General features: G+C 38.5%; 1 protein-coding gene across 1 annotated transcript; it reads left to right on the top strand.

Moving 5' to 3' along the window:
- Positions 1–1,819: 1,819 nt before the first annotated feature.
- Positions 1,820–2,953, top strand: htr1b (5-hydroxytryptamine (serotonin) receptor 1B). Its single transcript, XM_053335723.1, has one exon. The coding sequence runs from the start codon at positions 1,820–1,822 to the stop codon at positions 2,951–2,953; it is 1,134 nt and encodes a 377-aa protein (XP_053191698.1).
- Positions 2,954–18,468: the final 15,515 nt, after the last annotated feature.

Consider the following 18,468-nt stretch of genomic DNA (forward strand, 5'->3'; position numbering starts at 1 on the left):
CAATGTCCTGGTATATGTGTGTGTGTGTGTGTGTGTGTGTGTGTGTGTGTGTGTGTGGGTGGGTGTCTGTGCATGTGAGTGTTTGTGTGTTGACAATACAGGTGGCTCACTCTGTGTATGTGAAGTACACTAGAAGAGCATTGCCCACCGTCACTCTCATGACTTATTGAACCGTGACAGCTGTTGACCACCCAGACTATAAACTCCTGCCTGCAGGAAGGCAGCAGAGAGAGTGACAGGGCTGAAAGACAGTGGAGAGCTCAAACTCTATTCAAGATCAAGACCACAACATAATTCCCATCCTGTCTTATAATATAAATGTCAAGAGGAGCTGATGTGTAATTACACACATTCATCTGAACCATTGTGTATTGTTTAATGCTGTGCTACATCTCTGACTACCTAAAGAGCTGGTTGGATTTCATTTTGACATCATTAGGCTACATCTCAGGATAACACTTGATAGCAGTCTATCATCTTATTTGTGCTTTTAATGTGTTAACTATAATGAAAGAAAAAATGTCAGTTTTCTGATTTCAAGTTTTAACCACAGTCTTCAATCATCTTGACTTAAAACTGCATTCACATTCTCATTCAATGGCTTCATATATAAATATATATATATATATATATATTCTGAGCAGACCAGAAATTCATTTAACAAAAAAAGATTGTAATCGAATAGATTACAGCCTCTGTGGAGACAATATGTGAAGCTGAGAACCTACATAATGCATTGCATGAGAGCGAGAGGTTCACAGCTTTGTGCGTAACTGACAGTGACCCAATACCAACATCAATGTCAGCCTATTTCACACATTGGAATTGCAAAAAGTGGAGGACCTCAAAGTGTGTGAACCACTCATCCTGCATCCACTTACATACTATCTGTCTTAAGAATTTAAAAGGATGCTATGATGTTAAGATAGGATCTGAGGTTTGTGCATTCATCTGCTAAAAGTGGAACATTTGTTTGCACTCACTCTATATCTGAGTTTGTATGCCTTTCATAAGCAGTAGTCCAGTATGCAACCAAGTATGATGTGGAAACTTGAAATCCTGGGTGCACATGGGTGAGATTATTTTTGACTTTAAATATTTAGAATTGCTTATGACTTACTAACTTCTACTGGTGACTTGTGAAAACGTGTGCAACACTTAATTTTTCCAATTCAAATCACAATGTTTAAGGTGCATATGCTACAAATGAGAGGCACTATGACCCAGAAAATAGCCTACTGTTTATGAGGAGGGAGGGAGAGAGAGAGAGAGAGAGAGAGAGAGAGAGAGAGAGAGAGAGAGAGACAGAGAGAGAGAGAGAGATACGCTGTGATGGTGTTGGCTTGATGCAGACTGTATATAAAATCAAGACTTTGGGTCGGCTCACCATTCAACCACAGGGGGCCTGAGGAGACACAGCTCTGGAGAACTTCTGCCCTACATGCGGATTATCTGTGACATCTTCCCCAAATGTTGGGACATCAGGACTCACTCACACACAAACCTTTTTTGTCCTATTTGTTGTGTATATTTACCGTTAAGAAAAGTTTGCTTTTTATGGCTAAAAAACGGAAAAGTTCGAATTCCTGTGAGGAATGGATATTTACTTTCACATATCAGCATCTGCGCATTAAAATCTAATGTAACAGAAGAAAATGAGGAGGGAAGGAATCCATGCTTATATTTCTGACTGATTGTGCCATTTATCTGGCCAGATGGCACGGATACTTTTATCACCTCGTCAAAAGAAAAGGGGGCACCTTAAAGGTCAGAAATTTCAGAGGGTGAAATAAATATGACAAAAAAGTGACTAAAAGTTATGGAGCTCTCCGGTCAAGTCGAGCCGACTCAAACGGTGAACACCACAAACTACAGTTTGATTGCAGATGCTTCCACGGTGGATGGGAGCGCAGAGAATCTCGCCTACCAGATCAGTCTGGCGGTGATTCTCTCTGTTATCACGCTCGTAACCACTTTATCCAACGCGTTCGTCATCGCCACAATCTCCCAATCGAAGAAATTGCAAACTCCTGCCAACTTTTTAATCGCCTCTCTGGCCATCACCGACCTGCTAGTGTCCATTCTGGTGATGCCCATCTGCGTCCTGTACACAGTCATCCACACCTGGACGCTCGGGCAAATTGTGTGCGACATCTGGCTTTCCTCGGACATAACGTGTTGTACGGCCTCCATCCTTCACCTGTGCGTAATAGCGCTGGATAGGTACTGGGCCATCACGGACGCGGTTGAGTACTCCAAAAAGCGCACGCCGGGACGCGCAGCCGGGATGGTGGCCACAGCCTGGGTCATCGCCATCTCCATCTCCCTGCCGCCTCTCTTCTGGAGGCAGGTGAAGGCGGAGGAGCTGACCAGTTGCAGTGTCAACACGGATCATATTTTCTACACCATCTACTCCACCTTTGGGGCATTCTACATCCCTACCTTGTTGCTTATTGTCCTCTACGGGCGGATATATGTCGAGGCTCGGAAGCGGATCCTCAAGCAGTCCTCCAAGAAAGTGGGGAAGAGACTCACCTCTGCGCACCTGGTCACCAACTCCCCCGGATCCGTGGCGTCCACTGGCTCTCTGCGGTGCAACAGACACGATACTCCTTCAAGCGACACCGGGTCCTCAACAAGCGAAAACCAGGTGAAGGTGACGGTATCGGACGCGCTTTTGGAGAAGAAACGAATTTCAGCAGCCAGAGAGAGAAAAGCCACAAAAACACTGGGGATAATCCTCGGCGCTTACATCGTCTGCTGGCTGCCGTTTTTCATATACACACTGGTGGTAGCCACATGTGACACTTGTTTCCTCCCAGAGTTATTTGATTTTTTCACCTGGCTGGGATATCTGAACTCCCTCATCAACCCGATCATATACACGATGTCTAATGAGGACTTCAAGAAAGCTTTCCATAAACTTGTACGCTTCCGATGCTGCAGGTCCTGAACTAAACCAATAAGATTTATTTTTGGATATAAAAATTTAAAAGTATTAGACTATATATTGATGAAAAAAAAAGAAAAAAGTAACATTTCTATGACTCATATAAGTTATGCATGCACCAATGGGGGAAAAAAAAATCTATGATCAGTGATGAAGACTTCATTCATTCTGAAAAAAAACATCTTTATATTAAAGAACAAAATTTAATGCTAAATTTAACACCAAATTACTTATGAGGATGGACATTTTTGTGTGTTGGAAATTACACTTTACGCATCTCATAGAATCACTTGAACCTGTCATATGTGCTGATCTGAATTGGCTCATTTGCTTTGTTGTAGGACGGAAATCCAGTGAGAGGGTTTATTCTGTGCGGATCTCTGTTTAGGTTGCACAGTATGTTAAAACGGCACAAGGCACGTTATTCCCATATGGCAAGTAATATATGACCCAACAACAGTGATCATAAACATCTGACATGGTTTTATGAGTCAAACATACAGTTTTATCCAAAAACCCAAGTTTCCTTTGCATAATGTATATTTTTTATTCTTTTCAAACTGATGTATCCTGAGAAATTATATGGATTGGGAATTGGGCTGCTTGCTGCTTGCTGCTACTTTATGGTTCATGTGATCTCTTTTTCATTTAGAAAGCCATATACAACTGAGACAAAAGTCTGTTTGCTGTACCAGACATGAAGCAAATATTCATACAAATAATCTATAGCTATTCACCCAGCAGAGCTGATAGCTGATGATGAAGTCAGTTTTGCTGTGTGTGGGTCTGTTTGCTGCTACATTAAATCTATATCTATGTCATTTTCATGTGTGAAATGGTTTACCGTCTTGCGGCCATAGAGACTGATCTACTGCTTTGACCTGTAGAGCTACAGAAATAATCTTGGAGATTTGTCAGAAATTAAAAGTATGTTGCTCTAAGTTGTTGCTTTTGTCTGTTCACATTCAGAGATACTGTGCAATAAAGGCTTTTAAGTATTTGTTTGGCACAATTGTTCCATGAATGAGAATTTGAATGCAGATTTAAGTCAAGATGATTGAAGACTGTGGTTAAAACTTGAAATCAGAAAAAATAATATAATAAAAAAAAATGTCTTTCATTATAGTTAACACATTAAAAGCAACACAGATAAGATGATAGACTGCTATCAAGTGTTATCCTGAGATGTAGCCTAATGATGATGAAATCCTACCAGCTCTTTAGGTAGTCAGAGATGTAGCACAGCATTAAACAATACACAATGGTTCAGATGAATGTGTGTAATTACACATCAGCTCCTCTTGACATTTATATTATAAGACAGGATGGGAATTATGTTGTGGTCTTGATCTTGAATAGAGTTTGAGCTCTCCACTGTCTTTCAGCCCTGTCACTCTCTCTGCTGCCTTCCTGCAGGCAGGAGTTTATAGTCTGGGTGGTCAACAGCTGTCACGGTTCAATAAGTCATGAGAGTGACGGTGGGCAATGCTCTTCTAGTGTACTTCACATACACAGAGTGAGCCACCTGTATTGTCAACACACAAACACTCACACACACACACAGACCCTTTGGCTTTCCATATATGAATTTTCATCCGACCTATCATGCATGAAAGATGAATGCACCTGAGCAGGCAGATGTTCAAAGCACCACAATTTCTAGGATTTTCTGGGCCAGTGACAGTAAGTTGAAAGACTGAAGAAAGTGACAGCACGTGTATCTAAAGATGTTATGGTATATATACTTGAATTCTGAGACATTTCTGTGTATGAATTGTTACCATTCTCATATGTATTGGTGTTACTATTTCCCTGGAGAACATAAGCAAAGTTACAGGTTAAAAGATCGTATCAAAGACTCCCAGAACACAACAGTGGTGGAAAGTACATTTATTCAAGTGCTGTACTTTGTTGCTGTACTTGAGTATTTCCATTTTATGCTACTTCCACTCTTTTACATTTCTCAGTGAAATATCATACTTCATAGTCCACTACATATATTTGACAGCTTTAGCTACTTTTCAGTTACAGATTTGACACAATGGATAATATAATAAGCTTTTAAAATACAGCACATTGTTAAAGATGAAACCCTCAAAAAGTCAAAATTGTTGCTGTTTGATTTTGCTTAGCTAGAAAAGTATTGAATGGCTTATGTAGGTAACACCTTCAGCTGCAGAGCAATAAACATCCTATTGTTGACATGGGATGATTGCATCGTGCCAGCAAATGCATTAATTACACAACCACTCTTTTTTTTTCTCTTAGCTGAATGTGCTGCATTACTGGTTTGTTGTGGAGTGAAGGACATTGCTGATGTAACAACTAGTGAGGCCGAACACATGGATAATGAACCTATAAAATATTCCTTTGCTGTATGTAGCTTAGGTTAACAGCTTTATTGTTTCACCCTTTCTTGTTGAAGAAGGTTCACAGCATTCATCACCTGAAAATAGAGGTGCGAGGGCCCCATCTGCTATTAATAACACTACCTCGTCATGGTGATAACAATTGACCTTGATAGGAAGGAAAACGAGTCAGCAATTCATCTATGAAGTTTCAGTGGAAGGTAAGAAGATTGAGGGTGATGAACAAAAAGGCATATTACCTGAGTTTTTCAAATGCTGAGTGCTAGCTCTTTCAGGAAACATGGTTAAACCCATTCACTTGTATTGCAGATTTGTTAATTGCATACACATAACAGCTATGGCATATACTGTGTAGAAATTCATCATATGAAATAATTTTAATCAATACCTCATGGCAGAACCATAATCTATGTTCTGCATTAATGATAACAAGATGATATGGAGCTAGAATTGAAATTGTATTTATACCCTCAAACACTAAATGCACCTCAGCTTATGTGTGGATGAATTGGGTTTCACAGAGACAGTATACATAGTTTATTGGGAATATGTGCATGAGGTAAATCCCAGCCTTCAGTCATGCGTGTTCTTTTTGTGCTTCACTGCATATCCATGGCCGCAAGCAGGGTATCAGCCTTTAAACAAAGTGGGTTAAAGGCCTACAGCGCTTTGCATTAGTTATCCTTATGCTCACCTATATTTCTAATATGTTTTTCTTACTAGTCTCTTTGAATCATAAAAAGGACCATTTCAAATTATGACACATGTTGTATTTAACTGCCTTTAGCTATTTGAGAATAAAGTAAAATAATCTTACCATGCTGGTGAGCTTGCTGAATCTATCACACTTAACATCCACTCTGGCCTGACAAGCAATATATCATCAAATTAGGCAGTAGCATGTAGTTGTGGTTGAGGAGGTATGCATACATTCTGAGGAATCGGTTGTTATATGATCCATCCATCTACTGTATACGTGCATCACTGGTAATAGGCACTCAATTACCAGTGAGAGAGGAAAGAGTTTCCTGTTCCCTTGATTTTGCACTTGGTCATGAAAAACCATCATGTTAATGAATAACATTAACATTAATTTGCAAGTCACCTTTTTAACTGAGTTTGATTTCCTCCCTTTATGAAATCCTGCCACTTCTAATGCTGTTAAATCTTTCCATTGCTTACTGAGACACTCGGGGTGCACAAAGATGAAAATAAGAGAGAAACTGTTGTCTAATTAGGAGCTGGTGGGAGTTGGATGTCTTGTTCTTGGCTGGCATTTGTGTTGAACTTGAAGATGCCCCTGCTCAAAGGTCAAACACAATAAACTTTATCCAGTCCCTGTTAAAAGGCAGAGTGCAGAGACCGCTACAACAGAGAAGTTGGCAGTTTATCGCAAGGTAATTTTATTTCTTTGTATATATCTTCTTTCCTTTCTCCAGCACTGTGCTCCACATATATTTGCATGTGGTGATACATTGGTTTGGCTTAAGACAGGTATTCTAAGTGCTGATTATTGCAAATGTTACTGGTTTGAATGTATATGCTATGACAAGTTTTTGTTATAACTGTGGCTGCACCAATTAGACATTTGTCAGAACAATTCCTGCAATAATAAAGCAATACATTTGTGGATAAAGACTGAACATCACACACTGATGGATTTCTGTTTTGAAGAATATAAATCAGGGTTTTTCCCTCACCTAGAGGGTCATTTACATATTGTCTATTAACCTTTTGATATTAAACATGAGAAGGTGCATTGAGATGGAAACTTGACTAGCATGTTTGTAATTTCCCATTTTCACAAGCAATAACAACATAAAATGTCACTGAAGCTATTAGCATGAAATTTGCCTGACACAACTTAATTCACTCTTTTTTCCTCATCCACAAACCCCCAAGCTTCTTGTCACTCTTAATAATAAGGACATTTCCTTTCACCACTTCCCCCTCCACCCCCATTCTCTTTAAAACAAGCTTCCTTCTTTGGTTTGAGACAGGTTTGGTATTTAAAACAGGATCAAGAGACATTTTCACCTTGCAAGGCAGCTAGATTTGCAAAATCTTATAATCACAAGATCACACAAGAATCTTTCTTGTCAGGCTTCAAGCTATGTGCTTATGTCTGAACAAGAGATCAGCTTGGTGTCCTAAGTTTGCAAATTTCAATGTTTGCTGTTGAAAACAGCTAAATATTCAACCATGATTTTGAAAATATTTTAATTAACAAAGCTATGCTTTCTGTACTCCAACATAACAAACTCCTCCTGTTTCATGGCTAATTTTGCTGATTTCGGAAATAACAACAATTCTTGTCCCCATCAGTCACTTAGACACACAAAGATGGCAAAATAGCCAAAGTTTCCATTAAATAGGCCCTTCCAAAAGCATGTATCCACCCTGAAGGCCTGTCACAGGCCTGTCACAAGAACTACTTTTGTTGGATATATAACACAAGTCAAACAATCACTGTCAAAAGAGTTTAATAATCCACTTACAGTAGACATATGGACCAATCATTCTTGATAATTCTACTTGAATAAATTCTCCATAACAAGACACACACTACACAACAACACAACAAACTCATGGCATTTTGTAATGGACAATATTCATAAGTTTATATCAGTTAGTTAACTTTAGTTAATATTAGCTAATGCTAGCAAACAAATGAAGACCACAAGGAAGTTCATCATCATTACTCTGCAGAACACACAACAAGGACCCCGAGCCAATTTGGCAGGCCGAACTGATCAGGTATCTACACTGGTGATAGACAGGTGATTTGTCCAATCCCCTGAAAAGTATTTTTTGAAAGTGCCGTCCCTTTTCCAAACAGTTTCCAACAAGCTCCCAGGAAGAGCGCTGGGCTCTAAAGCCAATTTGACATAGTGGCCAAACTGTGTAATTACATTACATGATGCTGCTGGGCCCAAAAATACTTTTCCCCAAAGACTTACATTGTGAAACGGAATCGAATCAGAATTTGTTCTGATCACACTTGAAGTCCAGAAGAGCTGTGTGATTACATTGTTTAGTTGGTGGTAAACTGGAAGTAGGCTAGCTGGCTCGGCCAGCTGAGGTCACTAGTGCCCTTGCTCAAAGGGTCCAATGATGCAGAAGGAACACGGAATAGGAAGAACCTGGAAGAACATTTTTGGCCTCATGTGCTACTTGAGCACCTTTCAAAGGAATGACTCCCCGCCTCCGACACTGTGTCCAGTTCTCTTCACACATCCATGGTTCCCAAGGATGACTTTTTCTATGATTCTGTGTAACAAACCAACTGGTGCTTCAGGTAAGACACATTTAGCTAGTTTTTACCTGAATTATCCACTGAAACAATTGGTATATTTGCTAAGACCTCCAAATTAAACAGAAAATACATTGTTAGTCCAAATACTACAGAATGACATAGAAGTGATTATTTCACTGTGCCTTACAAAACATAAAAGCACATTTCATTTTTCTGTAGCCCTGTCTCAAATTATATGAATACAGCTGAACTGGTTTCCTCTTGCAATACCATGGTAACTAATCTGAATAGACTCTTGGGAAAACTTGAGAAAAAGAAACATGAATCATATCTGTCAGCGTGAGATCACATGGAAAATATTGCATCTATACTTCAGCAGAAGCACTGAGGCAGGTTAAACTGTATGGATTCAAAGCACCATTAAATCTTCAGATCCTTAGAGACTCCAACCATCCCATCCTCACACATCTAATAAACCAAACCACTACTGCCATTATGGTAGCAGTGATACAATACTGTTATATATATATTTCGGCCTCTGAAACAGTTTTTTTGTACGTTATGTTACAGCTTGTGACTTCCTGTTTTCATATGTAGTTGCTTCTTATTTGGCAATGCTACAGATGTTTAGAAGGCACACATTTTTTTAACAGCTCGTGTATCCCAGTTCAGGGATGCATTGAGATAACTTGAATTTCTCAGTGTGGAAGCGCAGGTCCCACCTGGTTAGGGTGAGGCCAACCATCCTGCAGGGAGAACTAATTTCAGTCCCATTTCCCTGTAGTGGTTTTGTTTGGGTCAGGGTGGGGGTACATTGTAGGTAGCACTGACCTTGCTGGAATCTGAATGGCTAAACTTGGTGCCCCTCCTTATAGCCTTTTTAAAGCCCCAAAGCCTACTTTCATTAATGGTACAGCTGTAGAGATTGTAAGCCAGTACAAGTACATGGGCACCATCTTGGATGATAAACTGACTTTTGAGGCCAACACTGACTATATCTGCAAAAAAGCCAATCAGACTGTTCTTTTTAAGGAAGCTGAGGGATTTTAATGTTGACAGATCGCTTTTAAAAATGTTTTTTTATTGAGTTGATTTTAACTTTTGCAGTGATTTGCTGGTATGGGAAAAATCGACTGGGAAGTAACATTACACTTTGCCAAAAAATCACTGGCACTAGCTTGCAGCAGCTTGACAGTGTTTATCAAGCAAGAGCCATTCAGAGGGCAAAGGCCATCTTGGCACACCCACACCACCCTCTCCATGTTGAGTTTCGACTTTTGCCGTCGGGAAAGAGGTATACCTTTTCTAAGAGGGCCAAACAGATACCTCAGATCATTTGTTCCCTCTGCTGTAGGGTTTCTAAATAAATTCTAGGCTGGTGTTCCTGTGCTGTGCATCCATGGTCATTATAACTCACCTGATGACATGAATTATTTATATTTATGTTTCTATGTATTGTACTGTTTTTTATGGTGTGAATTTGGTTATCGACTGCTGTTGCAAATCCAATTGCCCCTCGGGGACAATAAAGACTTTCTAATCTAATCTAATCTAATCTAAATGGAGCGGAGGCAATGTTAAATATCCAGTAAGAGTTTGAAGTTAACTTGTAGAAAATTTATTTTATTTATTTTATTTATTTTATTTGTTTTTATTCTAATTTTAGTTTTTTTAAACTGAGCTCTTACTATTCATTTATTGTTTTTATTTATTATTATATTGTGTGTGATTATATTGTATTTTAATATCTGTACAGCACTTTGGTTCAACTGAGGTTGTTTTTAAATGTGCTTTATAAATAAACTTGACTTGACTTGACTTGACTTGTCATTGCCTATGTGGTGCCTCATCCAAAGTTTCAGGTTTTATTCAATGTTTCATCATCCAAAGGATCATGATTTCCAGGTTAGGGTTGTTTCAAAGACTTGACAAGAAAACCAATATCTGTATGGTCAAAGTCAGAATGTCAAGTGTAGCCCAGCAAAATGTATAATGCTGGGATATAGTGTCAATGTTCTGTATTTTCCATCCTGACACACACACATGTTTCCTTGCTTATCTTTGGAAATCTCCATACATAAGCAACACCATGACAGTCTTTTCACTCCTTTTCCCAGTCAGACTTCAAATGCAGTGAGAAAACTGAGCATTCTCAGACACAGCAAGAGCTCTCTACTCAGTAATGCCATGCTGAGGTGATTAAAAATGTCTGATCTACTTAAATCAAAGTAAACACACAAGAATGCAGACAAATAGTCAAATGCACAGATGAACAAGAGCACTGATTATCTTTGTGGAATTCACAGCACAGGCATTTGCTCCTTTCTCCGACATATAAGAGCATCAATATCTCAATTTGATCCATCTTTCTATACATTTTCATGCTTAACAATGCTGTAATTAAACTTGCCAACACCACACTGATATACCTGATGGCCTGTGACTGATGCAGGTTTGACAGATTTATATTCTGCGGTGGATTAAGTCTTGCTTTCTGTGATGGTTCTGTCATGCTTCTATGAGCTGTTAGCAGGTGTGAATTAATATGCCAGGACAGAGATGCATTCCTGATGGACTGCATCTATTGGCCTGACCTCCTTCTCTGCTTCTCACTCTTTTTTCCTCTTTGTTCCCTTGCCATACAGGCCATGTTTCTCCAGGTTCATCCTACTATTTTTCCATATTCTCCTCCCTTTATGTCTGCCTCTCACTCTGCCTCGTTTTTACTCTTATCCTTCCATCCTCTTTCTCTTTCCGTCATGTCTTCCTCTTCTCCATTCCCCATTTTCCTTCAGTTTCTTCATGTCATCTGCCTCCCCATGCCTTTCTCCCACTCTCTCTCAGGCACTGTCTTATTCTCCCTTCCTCCCCGAGATGAAATAAAGCCTGCCCACGGAGGAACATGATAAACATGCTCAATTTCACTGGATACCAGGAGTAGCTGCTGCATTGCCCTTCTGTCAGCATGGGACCACAGCCTTTTAACTCCTCCTCAGCTTGGACAGCTGGAGGAAACCCTTCAGGGCATCTACATCTCTTACAGAGAACAAAGACATGAGTGATACATCTTTGGACTTCCACCTGTCAACTGTAGAGAGGATATAATTCTTCACAAAGACATGTGACTATTCAATCCCTCATTGCATGTGACATCTTTAGGTCATTTATTTCCTGATTTTAAGACTATCTCAATGTGACATTTTGTCATATGTACAATATGTGGATGACTCAATCATTGCTTCTGCAGAGGTGATTTCCCTGGTGCATGAATTGATGTCAACCTATCCTTTTCTAAACTGCAGCATCCTTCAATATTTAATCTGATCAGTGTTTGATATTCTCCATCTGCAGGGTTGAAGTGCCCCCCAACCCCCCTCGCCATTATCACAAGTGCTGTTATGAAGTTATCCCAACATCCTGAGTGTTTGGAGGTTTGGTCTTCCCTGTTGTGCAAGACTGCATAATTATGTCTCATGTTAATCTCCCCAGGTGATATTTAGACCTATGAGACTGTTTAAGGTTGACCTTTACTATGTTACATAAGATGCACATGGGCACATTTTTATGACATTATTGTACTTTTTGAGACAAATCCAAACTGATTCACGACCTGGGATTAAAAACAACATTTGTCCATTTAAAATGAATTATTTAGCTCTCCTGTTTTCATCTGGTTTTTCTTCCTCCCTTTCTTCAGTAGGATGTACTGATTTTGTATCTATATTTGGAATAACTTTATTATTATGAATTGAATATTGAATGTTAGAGTACATGTTTTTGCTATGAAAAGGCTTTGCTCAGTAATCATTATGAGAGTTTCAAAACAATTTGTTTCCATATGAGCCCATGACTTTATAGGGAAACTACAAAACTTAGAGGGTCACAGAGGGGCTGGAGTCAATCCCAGTTGTCATTGGCCAAGAGTACACCCTGGACAGGTCACAGAGATGGAGAGCACAGAGAGCAGAGACATACATGGCAATTTTTCAATGACCAATTAACCTAAGAGGAACCTAGGAGGAAGCTGGATTACCCGGAGTACCACACAGAAGGATGCCAGCTGGCTGGTGGATTTGAACCCAGAACCCTCTTGCTGTAAGGCGACAGTGCAAACCACAAATTTCAAACAAACAACATTATTTAAGCGCAAAAGCCTCATTATAAGATATACAGTTGAAACCAGAAGTTTACATACACTGTATAAAAAGACATATAACCTTTTTTTTCTCACTGTCTGACTTTATATCAGATGAAACTTTTCCTGTTTTAGGTCAGTTAGGATTACAAAAAAATATTTATATTTGTTAAATGCTAGAATAATGAGAGAGAGAGAGAGAGAGAATTTTTTAGACAATTTTTGTGCATAACAATCAAAACTTAGAAAGCAAGAGAAAAACAGCCCCTATACAAAGTAAGCTTAAACAACTACCACAAAAGATAGGTGATATAATTATATATAAATAATATTTAAAAAGGTAAAATATAGTAAAAACATATATTATAAGTGAAATGTAACGCATCCTTGTTTGAGGTGATGAGGTCAGGCCGTACAGATGATGAACTTTTATGTTAAGATAACATTTCGTTGTCTATTCTGTTGTGTTCTATCAACATATTCACAGGACAGAATGTATATTACGCTGCAACTTCTATCAGGAGTCATTTTGAACTACTTTCCATATTTATCTTTACAAGTCTGAGCATTTAGACTGCATTTTAAGCAGGAATTGATTATTTTCAGAGCTTGATAGGCTTTTAAAGGCCATACCAGTATTCCTGCAGCATGTAGCCTTTTTACTACACAATAAATATTATTATGTTGTTGCTGATCATTTTCAGACTGTGATTGTATTTAGCATATTACAGAGTATTTGGATTTCTGTACGGTATTAAAAGATTGGACTTCAAAGTTGCACACTAGGTAATCCATCACAATGAACATCATGTCAGCATCTATTATTGTCATATGCTATTATTTTTGTGTTTTGGCAGTAACGACTGACATGAAACGTCCACATTACATTGCCTGCCAACAGTTATGTAACACTGACAAAAATGTTCTCTCAGATGAGTGACCCAACTCTGGCATGCTTCACATGTAGAGTTATTAACTCATCTGCAGACTATAATGCAACATTGGTCCTTGCAACACTGTGTCTTCCTTGGTTTTTTAATTATTAAACACCTAGAAAGGGCATATCCCTTCATTTGTGACCATCATAAGACCATCACAGCTGATGCAGCTGATGTTACTTTCATCTTATCCCCTCATTTCCAGTGAGCTCTTTCTTACCAACATGAAATACCAGTAGAAAGATGGACGCATTTCATTTGTCACATGCACCCATATTGTATGTGTATCATCAGTCTATACAGCAATACATGATGCAAGCAATCTATTTTGTGAGAGGGAAATACTGGAATGCATTGCTTTAGGTTCCTGACAACTTCATTTTAAGCTTTTCAGCATGTAGGCTCTAATTTTCACTTACTGCATTCACTGACTATTTCTAAATCCATTTATTCAGTAGAAATAATTGAATTCCACATTTTCCTAAAAGATTTGCTTTACTGAGTGCTTTGAAAAGAGAATGGGTCATGAGTTTTATGAAAAAGTAGCTTGTGAAATAAGAGGTTTATTTCTGAATGAGTTATTTGTGTATCTGCAGAGCCTGAGCATACCTTTCCTCTTCACTGACTTCAAACACTTGTGGTATTGCCTCCCACCAGGACTGTTTAACATGCTGCCCTCTGTTGGTGTTTTAGCAAACTGGGACACACTGGTGTAGGACAGTATGAATGGGAAAGAATGTAACCTCTTCATGATACACTTTACTGACTGTGCAGGTTAGAACAATAATCCTTTAACATGAGCAGGGCTGGAGCCAGGATGTTTCCAACCCAAGTTTCTCACATTTCTGAGTTGAAGTCTTTTATATAAAATATATAGAATTTTATATAACACTGATATACTGAGCAGTTTTTTTCTATATTTTGTTAAATGAAAAAGAAATGGGCAAAATAAATGATATAATTAAGTAAGGTATTGTTCATTGGCCAATGTCGCTATCTACACTGTAAAAAGCTTGTTGTAAATTTTACAGTAAAAGTGTTTACAGTTGTTTAATTGTATCAGTACTGTATTTTCAATTACAGTATCACTACCCTATTTTCATTTACAGTATTGTTAGGGAATCTCTCATCATTTATGTCATGCATTGGGTTAAACTAGGTTTTGCGGGCATCGCAGGCCACACCAAATCTTGACTGTGAGACACTGTCTCCCCTAGAGATAGTAGTAGACAATAAGTGTGCTCATTTTGGGGAAGACAGGAGGCACCCTGATAGTGTTGCTATAGCAACCAAGGTCACATATGTGTTTGTCTGTTTCTCTGAACAGAGTAGAGGTAACTGTAGTCAGAGGTTGGATATGGTGAACCTTCTGGGATGGAGGACAAAGGCGCTGAGCTGCATTTAGACACTGCTCTCATCTGTAGACCATTATCTGTGTGATTTAAGACCATCCCCGGAGGACCGAAACTCCAGCATTGACGGGAGCATCAGGACAGAGCGTGTACTGATTGTTTATTCATTTTCCTTGATCAAGTAAACCTTTTCAGTGTAAGACATCCTGGACTCCTGTGCACTCTCCATTCAGCAGTTAATATCTACAAGAGAGTTTACAGGTTCAAGAACTTTACACGTTCAGTGGCATTAATCTAAAGGCTACAATTAAACAGATCTTCATCACAGATTATAGAGGTGGAGTAAGAACCTTCTCACGCATGACCTCCAGTGTCAGGTCATAGAGTTAATGTTGGCACTTGCACTTAGACTTCACACTGGGAATGACACTTTCATTGCTGGAGGTCTAGTAGAGGGGATCACACTGATAATCAGCCCAGAGTGGATTTTCCTAAAGAGGACTGTTACGACAAACATCATTCTAATATTAGACTGCTATAGCCCTCAGGTACTCATCTTTCCCAGCTCTCCAAGGGATGTTAAGAGCTGAGACCTCACTGGAAATCAATGACACAGACATTTATATGTTATGTTGAAATCTTGTGAGGTTTTATTGTATCTCACTGGTCTGTGACGGCTGAGAGTAGTAACCACAGAAGCAATAAAACATAGTTCCTTTCAAAATTGTGGTTGTGTGAGTGCCTATCATTAAACATCTACAAATGGCATGTACCAACATTTAACATTTACATGGTAAACTACATAACAGACATAGCAAATATGATGCCTTGACTGCATGCCTGTTTAGACTTATTAGGAGCCTAATTACATCTCAAAATATGCAGATACATACATGCAGCACTCTGCCTTTGGCCAATCTTCCAAAAAAATAATAATGAAAAAACAAACAGAGATTTTAAGAATATAACCTTTATAATGATTATTTATAGTGAAAATGTAGCTCTGTTTTGTTAGTGTAATTCAGTCTACTATATATATATGTATATATATATAATCTACTATATATGGTTTAATTTGATTTGGTTTTGTACTAAATATAAAACAGAGAGAATATTTTCCACGTCATAAACATAAAACATGGACATGCAGAAACACAAAACTGTAAATAGCACATAAAATATATTGTAATCAATAATAAATGAATCTACAATAATACATTTAAATATGTGATACATAGCTTGACTACACCAGATTACGTGACTTCACAAGACTCAACAAGTTGGAATCTGGTCTTAGTTCAAGTGTAGTTTTTGCATTTAGGCTTCAGCTTCAGGTTTGTTGTCATACTGATAAAGCACATAATCATTGACATTCAGAAAGATTAGTGTTCATTAGTTGAATTGAAATTCAATATCAAATCTGACATTTGTTTTTACAAAAATATCTTTAAAACAAAAAATCAGACAAGGACCACTGTGAAAGCAGCAGTAACATGCATGTATTCACACAGATACAGTAATGACTACATGATGGATTTAACAGCAGAGGTGTCTTTTGCTGTGCCAAACTGTCAGCCAGAGACACTCTTTCCCTAATGAAATAACCCCTTCAGACAGATGGCAAGTACCACTTTCCCTGTGTTGCATAATTTAAACTGACCTCTTTAATTGGACAATGATTCAAGTCATCAGTCAGCAGGAGAAGGTCAAGCTTGTCTGAATGAATCTTGCTTGAGACTGACAAGTATTTGTTTATTTTGGACTAAATATTAATGTGACTTCATACAGTAGAGCTAAAAATGTATGTTTAATCTGATGGGCTTCTTTTATGCATGTTGCATTAGTGTCATCTTATTTTAGACTTTAACTTCATCTGAATAAAGCTCACAGCTGAATGTCAAATTCATTCTTAATCTTCACCCTGAACTCAAAAATCTTTGACTTAAGCCTGACCTAGACCTGACCCTAATCCTGAAGGATTTGGGTCATAGTCAAATACTGGGACTGTATATTGGAATGATCAGGTTCGGTTATATAACATACATAAGTCTAAACTTTGTTAATACACGTAAAGTTAAAAGTAGATTCTCAGTTGAATTTATCTTGTCTTGTCTTCCTCAGAAAGGTTTTGGTTTTATAATCTTAATGAAGAAGAAAAAACTCAAATGTTTCAGACTACTTTCAAATACTCTGCACATGAAGTATACAGCCAACAATTAAAACATTATACTATAATCATAGCCCTCTATTTCAAGTGAAATGAATACCCAGATGAGTTCCTTACAGCCTGTTTTGCTTTATAACTGCAAACTTAGAAGTAGGTTTTAGTTACTACTGGCACTGTGGAGCATTGGCATTAACAGTAGACAGTGGTAATATAAATCAACAGTTGGTAGCAACGCTCAAACAAAAGAGGAGAAGATAACAACAGGCCACTGTAGACAATTTAAAAAGGAAAAAACTGCTGTAGTACTGACCTGCAGGTGACCTATAATGACGTCCACGACTTCCCATGGAGGGGGGGTTGGGGGGAGTGGGGGGTCATCACTCACTCAGATTATCACAAAAATCTAAAATATTGAATATAACTAATGTGAAATGAACCAGTATGTATTGTCATATTTTAAAAGCCACGTTCAGATTTTTTTTTAATATTTATAATTTTTGGACAAAAGAATATTTGCTGTATTTTGATATCCACACAGAAAAGCATACTAATTTGTAATGGTTTTCAGGGTTGGTGATGCGTTATTGTGAGCTAAGTTAATTATTATTCTCATGAGCACTGATCATGTATCAAAAGCTGTGTGTGACGGTCTAAGGAAGTATTCACATGAGGAACTCACAGATAATTATCACCAGATTCACACCATGTGGAAGGTTTGGTTTCCAGCCACTCTACCTGCAGTTTGGCAACTTAATGACTAGCTCGTGAACATAGCGGAGAATTGATCTGCTAAAGTGCCATTTCCCTCAGCAGTTGATAAAGACAAAGGTAGATTGAGGAAAGAATGAATGATGGAGTTTCAGTATAGCCAGAAACACGACTCCAAATGAATATTTAGTGTTGGTCAGCGTCTGCTGGACGTGTCAACAAAAAACAACAAAACTGGCCTAATTTTGCTCAAAAATGTGTCACAGTTCAGCATACATCATTAGTTCATAGCTCAGATTACTGTGTCACAAAACTGCCCGGATGGATTATGTTGCTCTTGAAGAGGCTTATTTGCAGCAAAATTGTTAAAGAGAGCAGTTAATCCTCTGCACAGGAAGAGGTGAGGGTGGGGACTTACAATATGGAGCCTTCCCCCCCGACACACCATAACAGAAGGGGCCACACATGCCTGCAACAACTGCTTTCTCTACAACCATCATTACAACCAGGGAAGAGGAAATCCTAATTGCTTTTTTCTTTTTTCTATGATGTGTCTCCACATCAAGATAAGAAGCGTCTCTTTTACAGTGAAA

Source organism: Scomber japonicus, chromosome 16 (genome assembly GCF_027409825.1).
Source record: "Scomber japonicus isolate fScoJap1 chromosome 16, fScoJap1.pri, whole genome shotgun sequence".
In the NCBI taxonomy this organism is placed as follows: domain Eukaryota; kingdom Metazoa; phylum Chordata; class Actinopteri; order Scombriformes; family Scombridae; genus Scomber; species Scomber japonicus.